This window comes from Lynx rufus, unplaced genomic scaffold, assembly GCF_022079265.1.
Source record: "Lynx rufus isolate CCGP_SWC_20201006 ecotype Redwood Valley unplaced genomic scaffold, mLynRuf1.p SCAF_3, whole genome shotgun sequence".
Classification (NCBI taxonomy): Eukaryota; Metazoa; Chordata; class Mammalia; order Carnivora; family Felidae; genus Lynx; species Lynx rufus.
Window position 1 is genome coordinate 63279757 of NW_025814845.1, and position 12976 is coordinate 63292732.

At 38.2% G+C, this 12976-nt stretch overlaps 1 protein-coding gene across 2 annotated transcripts in view; it reads right to left on the reverse strand.

The window, feature by feature from the left end:
* Positions 1 to 11156: 11156 nt before the first annotated feature.
* PRKG2 (protein kinase cGMP-dependent 2) overlaps positions 11157 to 12976 on the reverse strand; it is a 92213-nt gene continuing 90393 nt past the window's right edge. For both annotated transcript variants that reach the window (XM_047091930.1, XM_047091929.1), the window contains exon 18: positions 11157 to 11252. In XM_047091930.1, coding sequence (XP_046947886.1) covers positions 11157 to 11252 — 96 coding nt within the window. The remainder of the gene's footprint in view (positions 11253 to 12976) is intronic.

Consider the following 12976-nt stretch of genomic DNA (forward strand, 5'->3'; position numbering starts at 1 on the left):
AGCCACGGAGGTTGAGTTTAACAGCTCTTTGCCCCCTCCATAGGGAAATGACACGAGAAGCAAGATTTGGAGGATGAAGGATGAGGACCAGTGTTTTAGACAAGTTTAGTGGAAAGTACCAAAGCTTCTAATATAGTAGAAGTTGAAAATATGAATGCCCAGAGTTTGATTAAAGAGTTATAGGAGCAGTGAGTTTTAATTCAGGTAGAAAAAAACAGCAGATAAATAGAATCTGGCAAGTGGAGGTGGAAGAGGAAGGTGTGAGATATGACCCAATATCTAGCAAGCATACTAGATTTTACTCTTCTGAATGTGTGCTGCCCTCAGTGCCTAAAGTAATTTTGGGGGGAGGTTACACACGTATTCCCAAATTTTTGGCATTATCCCTCATCCCCAGTTTACAAGAAAATAAATTTCTTCTCTTAATACCGGTACATCATTTTGAACCAAAATGATATTGCTTGTCATTCCTTCTGGTCTGTATTTTCAGACTTGGCTTGTGTGCATTTCCAATTTGTTTCCACATATCCTTAGGTTGCCCTTTTCATCTATAGAGAAGTTGGAGGAAAGAATAAACATGATTCTGTAGGCAACTTTCCTGAATAGTCAGAAATCTTTTGAATATATATTTGCTATCATTAAAAATTATCTTGTGCATTTATTTTCTTACTTGCACACCATGAATGCAAGGAATAGAAGCAAAAAAAAAGTGCCAATAAGACCTATGTGAAAATAGGAGATAAATTTGATAGCCCAATCCTTCTAGGGATACCCAGAAGTGAACTTAAGTTTGAAAAAAGTGCAGAAAAGCTAACCGAGGAGTGCTATGAAAGCCGCATTGGAGTCTGTGGGTTGGGTCTACCCATAGAAGGGAGATATTTTAGACTCTTGCAGAAGAAAGATGTGATGTAACTAACAACTGTAGGCCATTATTAGAGCAGCTGCATAGAAGAGCTGGCATCCCCAGCTCTGCTTTGTTACAAAGAAAAACACAAAGGCAGCAGAAGTTGAACTTGGCATGAAGAGAGAGAAAAAACTAAGTTTAAATACCCCCACCCTGGTCACACTCTACCATCTAAAACCATAATAACATTATTTGTACATGATATATTTTAACTACTTTTCACTGACACCCTATTGATATAGTGTATGCTTGAGAAGATATTTGGCCACAGGTGCTATATCTGATTGAACTTAATGAATGAAAGGCTAGTTTTGCACCAAGAAAATAGACCACACAACAAGGAGGGTTTAAAACTTATTTTTCCAGTGAATGGTCTTAATGCCATAGTATACGGCAATGAGGATACCCATTCTTATCCTCAACTAGGAATATAACACACACGGGTAGGTCATTTAAAAATGTTCATTGAACAAATGTTTGAAGTCTGTTAGTTTCTTTTCCCTCCAGGGAAAAGTTTCCTCACGAATAAAGTAGTAGAAATAATGACTTCATAAAGCCCAGGCATAAACTTCAAGTGAGATAACATGTATCAAGTACTTGGCACACCACCTTTCATGGAAGTGATTAAAATGTCAATCCTTTCTTTCTGCCTTGAACAAACAGTGTGATCATCAATATGTAGCAACCCTACCTAAAAATAATTGAGACCACAGTCTGAAAACTGTTCTTAGAGGAAAGGATATTTTTTAATTACATTATATATCTAGACACATATATAGACTTAAATGTACATATACATATATGCACACATACATATACCTGTGTATGTATATTTACTCACCTAGAACCTTGAAAACCCCAAGAATCATCCGTGCTTGCTTCTTCTCTTTCTCTCATGCCTCACATCCAATCCTGTCACCTCTCTCCAGAAGTCCCACCCTTTGCTCCTTGTACTTGACCCAGGTGACAGTCTGGTCCAAGCCAGCTTCCATTTGTTTTCCCCTGAATTGAATAATTCAACTGCCTGCTCACATGTCTGCCTGTTTCCTTTATTCCCCAGTCTACGCTCCATCATGGCACAGCCACCATAGTGATCTTTTGAAAACATAAATCAGATCAAGTCACTCCCCTGCTCCAAAAGAAAAAAAAAAAATCAAATGGCTTCATATTTCATTTGGGATAAAAACCCAACTCTTTACTGTGGCCTATGAGGTTCTCACAATCTGGTCCTGCCTACCTCCCTGAGCACTCACTATACTGGAAACTTACAAGACTTCTTTCTTTTCTCAACCATGCCAAATTCATTAATACCTCATGGCTTTTGCATTTGATTTTTCTGCCTGGAACACTTTTTCCTAGACTGTCTCAAGGCGGTTTCCTTTCACCATTCAAGTCTCAGCTCAAATGTCACCTACCCAGGAAAGCATTTCCTTGCCACTTACTCAAAGCCGCAAAGCTGTTCTCACCTCTTCTCAGCCCCACTCTGTCAAAGAAGCCTGTTTAATTATATTAATAGAGTTTATCACTGTCATGAAAGTTTCCTGTTCATTTTCACAAAGGGAAAATAATTCTCCTTTTAAGTTATTAATGTGATCTTATTTTTGCCTTTCTGCGAATAAATCTTGGCCCCTTTCTAGAATCATCCACCTGCTGATTAGGATTAATGCCAGTTAGGGTTGCACTAAGAAAGTCTTAGGTAACATTAAGCTTTTGAAATTCAAAAGGCAAGCTTGGTCCTGAAAATGGATTATCTAAATTCTTCTATCTCTTTTAGCTTATAAAAGACCAGGTTTTTGTGGAAGAGATCAGAGAATTTTATGTACATAGGGAAGTTCAGAAAGAAGAGAAAGACCAGGAAGCCTGCCCTTTTCTACCCGGTGGGGACTGTAGAAGGAAAGAGGGAGGAGAGGAAGCCCCTCTTTCCCCCACTCGGGTCTCATCACAAGCTAAACACAGATAGTAACCATGGGGGCACAGCATAGCCCACTGTATGAGGCCCAGAACTATATAGTTATCCTGAGACCCTTTGCCTTCTACAAGGGTGCCATGTAAAAACAGGACCTAGAACTCTGTAGGTCTGGCCAGGGAAGCTTATCAGAGGGAATTACCTTAGTAGGAAGCAGGTGGCTTTGTACTGAGTTCTGAAAAGCAGGTCTTAGCTACACATGGAAGGGATCATCGTCAAACCCCAAAAGCCCCTAGTGCCAGCAGTAACCAAGAGGAACCTGAAGCATCGACGGAGGACTTAGGGCCTGTCTCAGCCCTAAGAGAGGACAGATAATGACCTTCCCCCGCCATACACTTCTGCCCCAAACAACAAGCAAATAGCAACCAAGTAGTTATCTGGCCCTAGAGCTTTGACTCATCCTCCATTTTGGCCAGGGATAAAATTAGGAGAGAGGCTAAATGAGAATTTGAGCATTTTAGCCGAAGAGAGACTGAGCATTTTATAGAGCAATGGTTCTCATACTTGGTGATTGGTTTATCAGAACCATCTGGGAGCTACTAAAGCCCACAGAGGCACAGGCTTCTGGAAGTGGAATGGAGCCTAGGCTTTGTATCATTTCCTATCACAGTCTGATACCCACCAAAATTTTAGAACCACTGTCCTGGAGAGACTGTTCACATTATTTGTTTGGATTAACTTTAAACTAGATGAGACTTTTGAAACGTCCCTCCCACTAACCAGTAGGTGGAAGCTCAAAGGAGATGAGATCAGCTACAGATGCATTTTTTTTTAATTTACACTTTTTCCACGTACATCCAAACTTTATGTTGAGTTCAATTATGTAATGTGCTCCATTTGTTTAATAAATTACTGTTATCCTCTTGCAATGAGAATACATGCTTCATGATGGAAGGGATCCTATCTTGTTTACTGCTGAACACCAGTGTCTAGCAGAAAGTAGTCAGTCAGATATTTGTTGAGAATCAATCAGTTGATTAATTAACTGATTCACACATAGGCATTTAACAGAGAGAATTTTGTGTCAGGAGATGCCTTATCTATGGATAAGGAAGAAGGTAGAGAAACAAGGCGCAAAAGCAGTAAAACCTTGGTTTGTGAGCATAACTGGTTCTGGAAACACGCTTGGAATCCAAAGCACTCATATATCAAAGCAAATTTCAAGAACCATTGGCTCAGTTGTGATCATGTGACATCTGACATCACGCACTACTCGTGTTGCAAGACATTACTCATTTATCATGTTAACATTTATTAGAAACGTTTGCTCGTCTTGCGGAACACTCGCAGAACAAGTTACTCCCAATCCAAGGTTTTACTGTATTTTTCAAAAACAGCTAAAACCATCGAAAGAAGTAAATTACCTGCCCCTCTCAACTGGAAGGCTTACTTTGCATCCCAACATGTGGAAATACATCAGAATTGAGAGGTAAGGAACACAGGGAGTCTGTAAAAATTTGACTCAAAGAATTAAGTAAGTAGGCGCTTAATGCTGGAGAGGCCTGACATGGTATGTCAGTCAGCTTCCTGTAAAGTGATGTGACACAGTGAAATGTGTAGTTGGTGTTCAACAGTCCTTTTCTTCAATGACCTTTCTGATATCTAGCTTATCTGATTCAAATTTATTTTTTAAAGTAAATTTTGTCCCTTACTATAAAGTATAAATCTAATACATAACAGAAAACATCGAAGAAAAATATCCACGATCATACCACCTAGAGATCATCACTGTTAACCTAATTATTAGTAAGTATGAGTTTATATTAGGATCGTGATTTTTGTCTCTGTGCTGTATCCTCAACATCTAGGAGTGCCTGGAACAGTGCCCAATAAATATTTGATGAATGAGTTAACTAAGATATATAGGAAATATTTTTCTTCACAGTCACTATCCATTAGAATAAGAGGATCTCCCTTACTCCCTTTGATCCTTATGGACTCTCAAAAAGAAAAATATTCATTTGTGTATTTTCATTAGTCTTTCTTTACTTTCTTTGGCCTTGACTCGTGGATTGAATTTTTAATATTTCTAGGCATACTTTAATCTTTCGACTATCCTTCCTAAATGCAAAACTGAGCACAGACTTTGAAAGAGACAGGCCAAGCAGAATATAGAAAAGGGCAACTTTCCAGATCTTGCGTTTTATGATCCATTTAGCAATCTGAGCATCCTCCTGAATTTTAAATAGTAGGGTTGGATAGTTGACTCATAGTCAGCTTGTCTTCTGGTGTGACGCCTGGCTTTCTCCCATCCCCCTTGAGAGAAGCCCCATTTGCTCTACGTGGTTTCCAGGATTGATGCATTGCTGGTGTTTTTCCTCCATCACGTCATATTTTCTTCTGCCTTTTTTCTTCCTTTTCTCAATGCATATCTACTTCCTTACTGAGGAAGTTTTATGTATCAAAACAAATTCATGTTACTTTTCATTATACCATTTTTAATGTAGTAACCAACAATTAAGTAAACAAAAAATCTTGGTTTTAAGTCTTTCAAAATTGAAAATACTCCAGCTCTTCTTCAATTTAGAATTTCCCTATAAATCATCTGAAGACAAATTGTTTTTGCTGGTTTCAACTGGGTCGTGTGTCCTGTCTCTATGTACACTTTGATAACTCAACTGGGTCGAAAGAGAGGAAGAAAATCTCGTAACTTAAAAATTCAAACTAAATATATCCGATAATAATAACAATTATATACCATATATTTTACTAGGTATGAAAATGAGTGACTTTGTACTGTGTCAAGATAGCTAAGCCAGAAACAAAGTGTTTCCCAGGATTACCTTCTCTGTATGGTTCTGAGATAGACTTTGCCACAGAAGAAAGCAGCCGAAGATCTGAAACGCAAAAGTGAGTAGCAGCCGTATTTATACTCTGGAGGTCATGTAAGACCAAGCCACTTTGGCAGCTCGTGCACTGTTGCTGATCTGCCTGTCACCTACTTGTGAAAGGCAGGAGCCAGTCTCTGGTTCCTCCAGCTCCAGCCAGATTGAGCCTTCAACATCTGCAAATCCCAAGCCAGGTATATGGTATAAGGTTGCAGCTTATCCTGTAGGCCACCCATATGACAAAATTGGCAACCATGAAAGACAGACATGGGTTCCAGTTTGTCCTCATGAGTTCTGGTTCGTCACTACAAATTGTAGTTTTTCCTTAGGGATCTGAGTTTGTCTTCTGATGTCCATGTAGTTCTTGTTTTCCCCACTTTAGGACCATTTTTCCTTCCCAACTTAGTAGTTTAAAACAACAAACACTGGGGCGCCTGGGTGGCTCAGTTGGTTAAGCATCCAACTCTTGATTTTGGCTCAGGTCATGATCTCACAGTTTGTGGGTTCAAGCCCGGAATAGGGCTCTGAGCTAACAGCACAGAGCTTGCTTGGGATTCTCTCTCTTTGCCCCTTCCCCCACTCATGCACTCTCTCTCTCTCAAAATAAATAAATAAAATATTAAGAACAACAACAACAACAAACACTTCTTAACTCACAGTTTCTGTGAGTTAGGAATATGGGAGTTGTTTATCTGGCTACTCTGACTCATGGACTCTCACTAGGCTAACATCAAGGTGTAGGTCAGGGTTACAGTCTCATCTGGAGGAGAATCTGCTTCCAATTTCACTCCTGTGGTCTTTGGCAGGATTCAGTTCATCGTGGGTTGTGGGACTGAGGGCCTCATTTTCTCACTGGCTGTTGGCCACATGGACCTTTCCATAAAGAAGCTCAGGTCATGGCAGCTGGTTTCTGTCAGAGCAAGCAAATGGGAGAGCAAGAGGCAGTGAACAGGATAGAAGTAGAGTCACTCTCTAATCAGATTTTAGAAGTGATTTTTTATTTTATTCTTTTTGTTAGAAAGAAGTCAGTAGGCTCAGTTAACACTCAAGAGGAGAGGACTATAAAAGGATATGAATGCCATAGTGGTGATCACTAAAAGCCATCTTTGAAGCTATCTACCTGGCCCTTTCAAATGGATCAAAGGCCTTCTGAGCATATTAAGTATATGCTGTGCACACCCCCTCTTTTAAAAGAGAACTTTTAAGAATTATTTTCCCTGTAGCATCTTCACAGGAAAGATTTGTGAATATAGCATTTGTCTAATGGAGTGAATCAAAGATCTATACAGAGGAAACTCACAAAATTTTTAAAGGAAACATATCAGCTTGGAATAAAGAGACAGAGACAGACAAATTGAAAAAAAACTCAAGTCTACCACCAAACAGTTGCAAGCAAGCTAAGAAGTCTGCTCAGTTGCAAATACCAGCCATATTTTATGCAAAAGGAAGGATGACTCAAAAGGCAGAACCAGGATTCTACAAGATGAGGCCAAGAGCCATGGAGAACAACTCACCAGGAGTATTGGCTGAGCCCTAAGCAGAGAAAAGGTACCATGTGTCAGACCAGATTTCAGAATTGGATGGACCAGTAACTGCTTTGTGCCTCCCGTCTTCTCTCTGAATGCAAGTATCTGTTGGCTTATCCTTTGATGGTCTTAGTATTCAATGTTGGAAGTGTGCTGATAGACGGTTTGTTTACTTAGTTCACATACTTTTTGACCTAAAAGAATATATCCAAGGAATTACACCTGAGGAGCCTTATCCATACCGGAATGGATTTAGATGACAAGATCCTAGATCTTAAGCCTGTGCCTGATGCTGTAATGAAATTATATCTTTAGGGAGGCTCTTGGGAGGGAATGTGTTTATTTTGCGTATATAATAGTATAACTCACCTGGGACCAGAAAGTGGATTGTGTCAGGTTTTAAAATTGCTTGCAAATTCTTTAAAACTCTCTTCATTAAGAAGTGAAGTCTATGTTCCCTCTCATCAAATCTGAGTGGGCTTTGAGTGTTTCCACCAACAGAATATGTGACTCCAGGGATGGTTCATAAAAAAATATACAGCTTCTCCCTTGTTTCCTGGAATGCTTGCTCTTGAAACGCTAAGATTCCATGAAAGGAGTCTGACTAGTTTAAGAACACCACAATGTGAGGAATCCAAGCTGTGGAGAGGACATGTGCAGGCACTCTGGTCAGAAGTCCTAGTCTTGAGTGTCCTCAGCCTAGGCTCCAGATAGTGAGTAACAAGGCTTTAGGTGATTCTAGGTTCCGGCTATTGAAGTTACCCCAGTCTATGAGTCTTTCCCCCCGATGTCCCAGATACTGTGGTGCAGAGACAAGCCATCTTCTCTGTGTGTTTGAATTCCTGACCCACAGAATCTAGGATAATAATAAGACCGTTGTTCTAAGCAACTAAATTGTGGTTGTTATATAGTCATAATAACTGGGACTAAGCTATGAAAAACCACAACAGTGAAATTGTGAATGAAATGTATATGGAAGCCAATGTCTAGCTTTGAGGGCAATCAACAGTCAGCACGTTTATGATTACTTTAGAATCTTGTGTGAATCAGATAAAAGATGTAAATACCCCTAGCACAATGCCTAGCAATAAAGAACAAGGATTTATTATTATGCCAAAAGAAATATATGTATATATTTATTTGCAAATGGTTATTATCAGTGACCTACAAGTATTAATATTCTGGCCCAATACTCCAAAGCTGTACATGTATATCTCTCTGAGTTACAGATGAATAAAGATATGGTTTACTGTTCACACAAATCTGGGCAGAGCTAGAATTCAAACCCAGATCTTTTTAACTTCAAAACTCTTACTTTTCATCATTATATTCTTCTCTCTCCAGACATTTTCATATTTAGAGAAAATATTCAGAAACTACAATTGTGAAAAGTTGGCCCCAAAGAGAAGAGCCTCAAGAATGAAAACTTAACCTTGCATTTGGAAAAGAGAGGACAAGAATGATTTAATGATCAGGAATACGATGGGCTGTATTTTCTAAGAATATATATACACATATATGTCCTTAATTCATTAAAAATTAGAGTTTAGAAATGTAGGTGAGCTGTTAATAAAGCACTTCATTTTGGTGAGAATTCTTCTTTACTTCATGATTTAAAAGAAGAAGATAAATACTGATTTTAATTGGAACAACTGTACATACAGATATCAATGATACATAGGTTCAAGACTAAATGGTTATTAAGTCCCCTTTGATTCTACCAGAGATGGTAACAGTAGCTCCCACCTATGCAGCATTGATTATTTCACAGATATCAGCAAAGGACTCTTTGGGTGTCTTTGTTAAGGCCTTTAACAGGCCTCTATAGTAGGTACCACTTTACCATGCCTTCTTCTACGGGTGAGAAAGCTAGTGCTCTACTCAAAGTAGTGAACTCAGTTTCCCAAGGTCACCCAGCTAGGAAACAGTGGAATTATTGGGATTATATGATGGTTCATTTCTTCATCTTTATTAAGTACTGTAAAGGAAACAAAATAAAATCAAATGTGGAGATTGTATACTGATATGGCCAATCACAGGCAAAATAAAACTGTAGTACTCTCAGTTGGTTTTTATTGTATGTATGTAAGTCTTTTTTGAATTACCACTATTGATCTCCTTCGAGAATATTAATTATTATTATAACTATATAATTCTAATATCCATCGAATGCATAAATTTTCTACATTTATAGGTGGGCAATTTAAAAATATATACATGAAAAACATACAATGCTTACAAACCAAATGCAAATAAAAATCTCTTAAAAATCTTAGAAATTCATTAAGCAGGTTATGTTGATCCTATTAAAAATGCTTTGTCTATGTACAATACATAATCTTTAAAAATACTACTCCAGGAAACAAAAATTCTTTGGTTCAGCAAAAGGATTCTCTAAATGTGGAAATTCAGTTTGTTAAGGATGCACCTTCTTGGGTTGGGCCTCACTTAACTGGTTTGACTTTTCAGGAAGCATATAGCTGACTCTTTCTGAATGCTGAAAATATGGGTGGAGAGTGGGTAGAGGTTGCTTTTCCCATAGAACATTAGCATGTGAAAATATAACCAGAAGCTTGAATAATGCAGGAACTTAGATGTTATTTTTACTCTGCCAGATCAAAAAGATACAGAGAAAGTCTGCTTCCCATCCATTTGGTAGGATTTTGGTCGATACATAAAAACATTCTCTAGTAAACTTCTTAGGCACTGGCATCCAATGCCATTGAAACTAGTCTATTCATCATCTGGAAGGTTGTGAGAAGACAGAAGGGCACATCCTGGATGTCCCTTTTACTTAAGTCCTATGACTTCTCGAGGTGCTTGCCTACCTCAAAAATCTAAAATTATAAACACATCCATGACTCAAATCTCCTTAAAAAGTTATTGATGCAACAGTGATTACAGTGCATCAACATTAGTCAATGGGACTTTCATTAAAAATTAACTGTGGTTATTCTATACTCTTGATTGATTAACAGCAACATTCATAGAACTGGCCAAAATATCTCAGGGTTTCAGAGTCAGCAACCTGACCCATTAGAAATTATTCTCCTCCATATTTAATGAGAAGAAAAAGCCTTCACGATTTTGTGCCTGCGCGTTTTCTACTTTGATTGGGAAAATATTTAGCATATAAGATAAAACCTTTCCAAAGGCCCATCACCTGATCACACATTATAACTACTTTTAACAAGGCTTTTGAAAAGTCTCTGAGGTATCACAGCTGGTCACAGGAGAATGAAAAATATTTTTTGCTTTATTTTTTCCAAGTTCCCCAATGGAATATAATTACTGGCTGGATGAATTAACTCATTTATGTTAGGAAGTGGTACCACTAATACTTAAACTTGCCTTTCCCAGACCAGCACCAGAAACATGTTAACATGTTTTTAGGTGGAATGCAGGTGAAAATCAAGAGCTTGTATGGACTACAAAGATTTCTGCAAACCACGACTTTGAGATGCCGTAATGCTTACTTGGAATTGCTGTCACAGGGGAAGCCTTCTAAAGCTCACCCCTGTTCTTCCTTCCATTTGCGTGACTTAGTTGCTCAAAGGCAAGACACTTTTTAAACCTTATTAGGATTCAAAGGAGACAAGTATGATTGGGATGGAGCAACAGATTGCAGACAAAATGGTGCCCCATCAGCACAACTGGTTCAGACTGTGGAGAGGGGAATAGGATAGCCTTCAGCATTTGAGAAAAGCGAAGAATAGAATACATGAATAATTCACAGCATCTAAATGAGACATTATAATTCAGAACCACCTTCATAGCCACATCGTCCACCCAGCTCATGGCCAGGGATTCCTCTTCCCTAATGGTCTTCCAAAAGATATTATAATACTCCAAAGAGAGAAATGATCACTACTGGGTTATTGGTCCTTACACTCTTCTTCTGTATGTATCGGCAGTAATCATCTTTTCTTCTGTCAGAAGTCTTTATCCCAGCCTGACAGTTCATCTGGAGGCACACCCTTTTCAGGGGGATACTTGTCAAAGTAGCTGTGGTCTGTGGGTCCACTGAGCTAATAGAGGAAGAATTAAACCAAAGGTGAGGAGAACGTTGACTGAGCAAGCTATTATATACAGGTAATTCTTCTTATATTTGAACAACGATTTTATACTGCAACCAGTGGTAAGTTACATGTAAGGAAAAGATGACCATTTATCATTAAAAAATTTTTTTTTACATTTATTTATTTTTGATAGAGAGAGACAGAGCACAAGTGGGGGAGGCACAGACAGAGAAGGAGACACAGAGTCCGAAGCAGGCTCCAGGCTCTGAGCTGTCAGCACAGAGCCCGATGCGGGGCTCAAACCCATGAACCACGAGATCGTGACCTGAGCCGAAGTTGGACATTCACCCAACTGAGCCACCCAGGCGCCCCTACCAATTATCGTTTTTGAGCCTCAATGGATCTGGTCACTGCATTACATTCAATAGAAGCTTCCTGGCCTGAGGAGGTACATCCAAAAGAAAAAGTGGTAGAAATTATATCTTTTTTTTTTTCAGATTGAAAAACATTTTAACAGCAAATATTTTTAAAAAATCAAAATTTGCCACTTTTAAATACTTTTTCCACTTTATAAAAGTGGATTTTTATACGGTTAATTGACCCATATAAAGTTTCCAGAATGCCAAAGGGTCAATTTAAAATATCACTGACCCTGTTCAAAGAGTGAAATGATTCTGGAATTAACCTATTTTACAAATCAGATGGTTTTCAATTATTTGCTTGCAAACAAAATTTAAAAGTACACAACTGGACTCTCAGCTGATAAATCAGTACAAATACTACTTATGGAAGGTCATAATGTGTTTTTAGAGGAGGTTGGAGATCACTCATAAGGTATTCAAAGCAACACTGCTAATATAAAACCTTCCATTCCCACTTACCTATGTGAACACAGCTCTTAGCATTTATATCCATATAATTTTAAATATTTTTTGTATTTATTTATTTTTGAGAAAGAGATAAATAGAGAGAGAGAGAGAGAGCACAAGCAGGGGACGGGCAGAGAGGGAGACACAGAATCCAAAACAGGCTCCAGGCTCTGAGCTGTCAGCACAGAACCTCATGCGGGGCTTGAACTCATGAGCAGTGAGATCATGACCTGAGCCAAAGTCAGACGTTTAACCAATGAGCCACCCAATATAATTTTAAAAAGGAATAGAATTGATGTGGACCCTGAACCCATTCCCATTCTTTTATTGTTATTTTATTGTTATTATTATTATTTAATTTCAGAGAGAGAGACACAGCATGAGTGGGAGAGAGGGGCAGAGAGAGAGAGAGAGAATCTTGAGCCCAGTGAGCCCGATCCCATGACTCGGGCAAAATCAAGAGTTGGACGCTCAACCTACTGAACCATGCAGGCACCCCCTGATCCCATTTTTTTAATAAGTGACATTTCTCTCTTTTCAGGAAATATTTGTTAAATACTTACTTTAAAATTTTATAACATATTTCTGTTGATTGATACTCAATGCTATAAAAATGTAATTATAACTGAATCCAGAAGAAATATTTATGTTGTCACAGAAATTTCTGTTTTTTCACAGGGATTTTAAAATTTAGAAAACTATAGTTCGAAGCCATTTAAAGAATACTCAAATACTGGCAAGCATAGGAATACTTTTACATAAATAATTTTTTTAGGGAAAATAGGATGGGAATATAAAAATATAAATTCAAGGAGAAAAAAGAATTATGTAATATTGCTGTCAGTATTTTTTATTTTTTAAGTA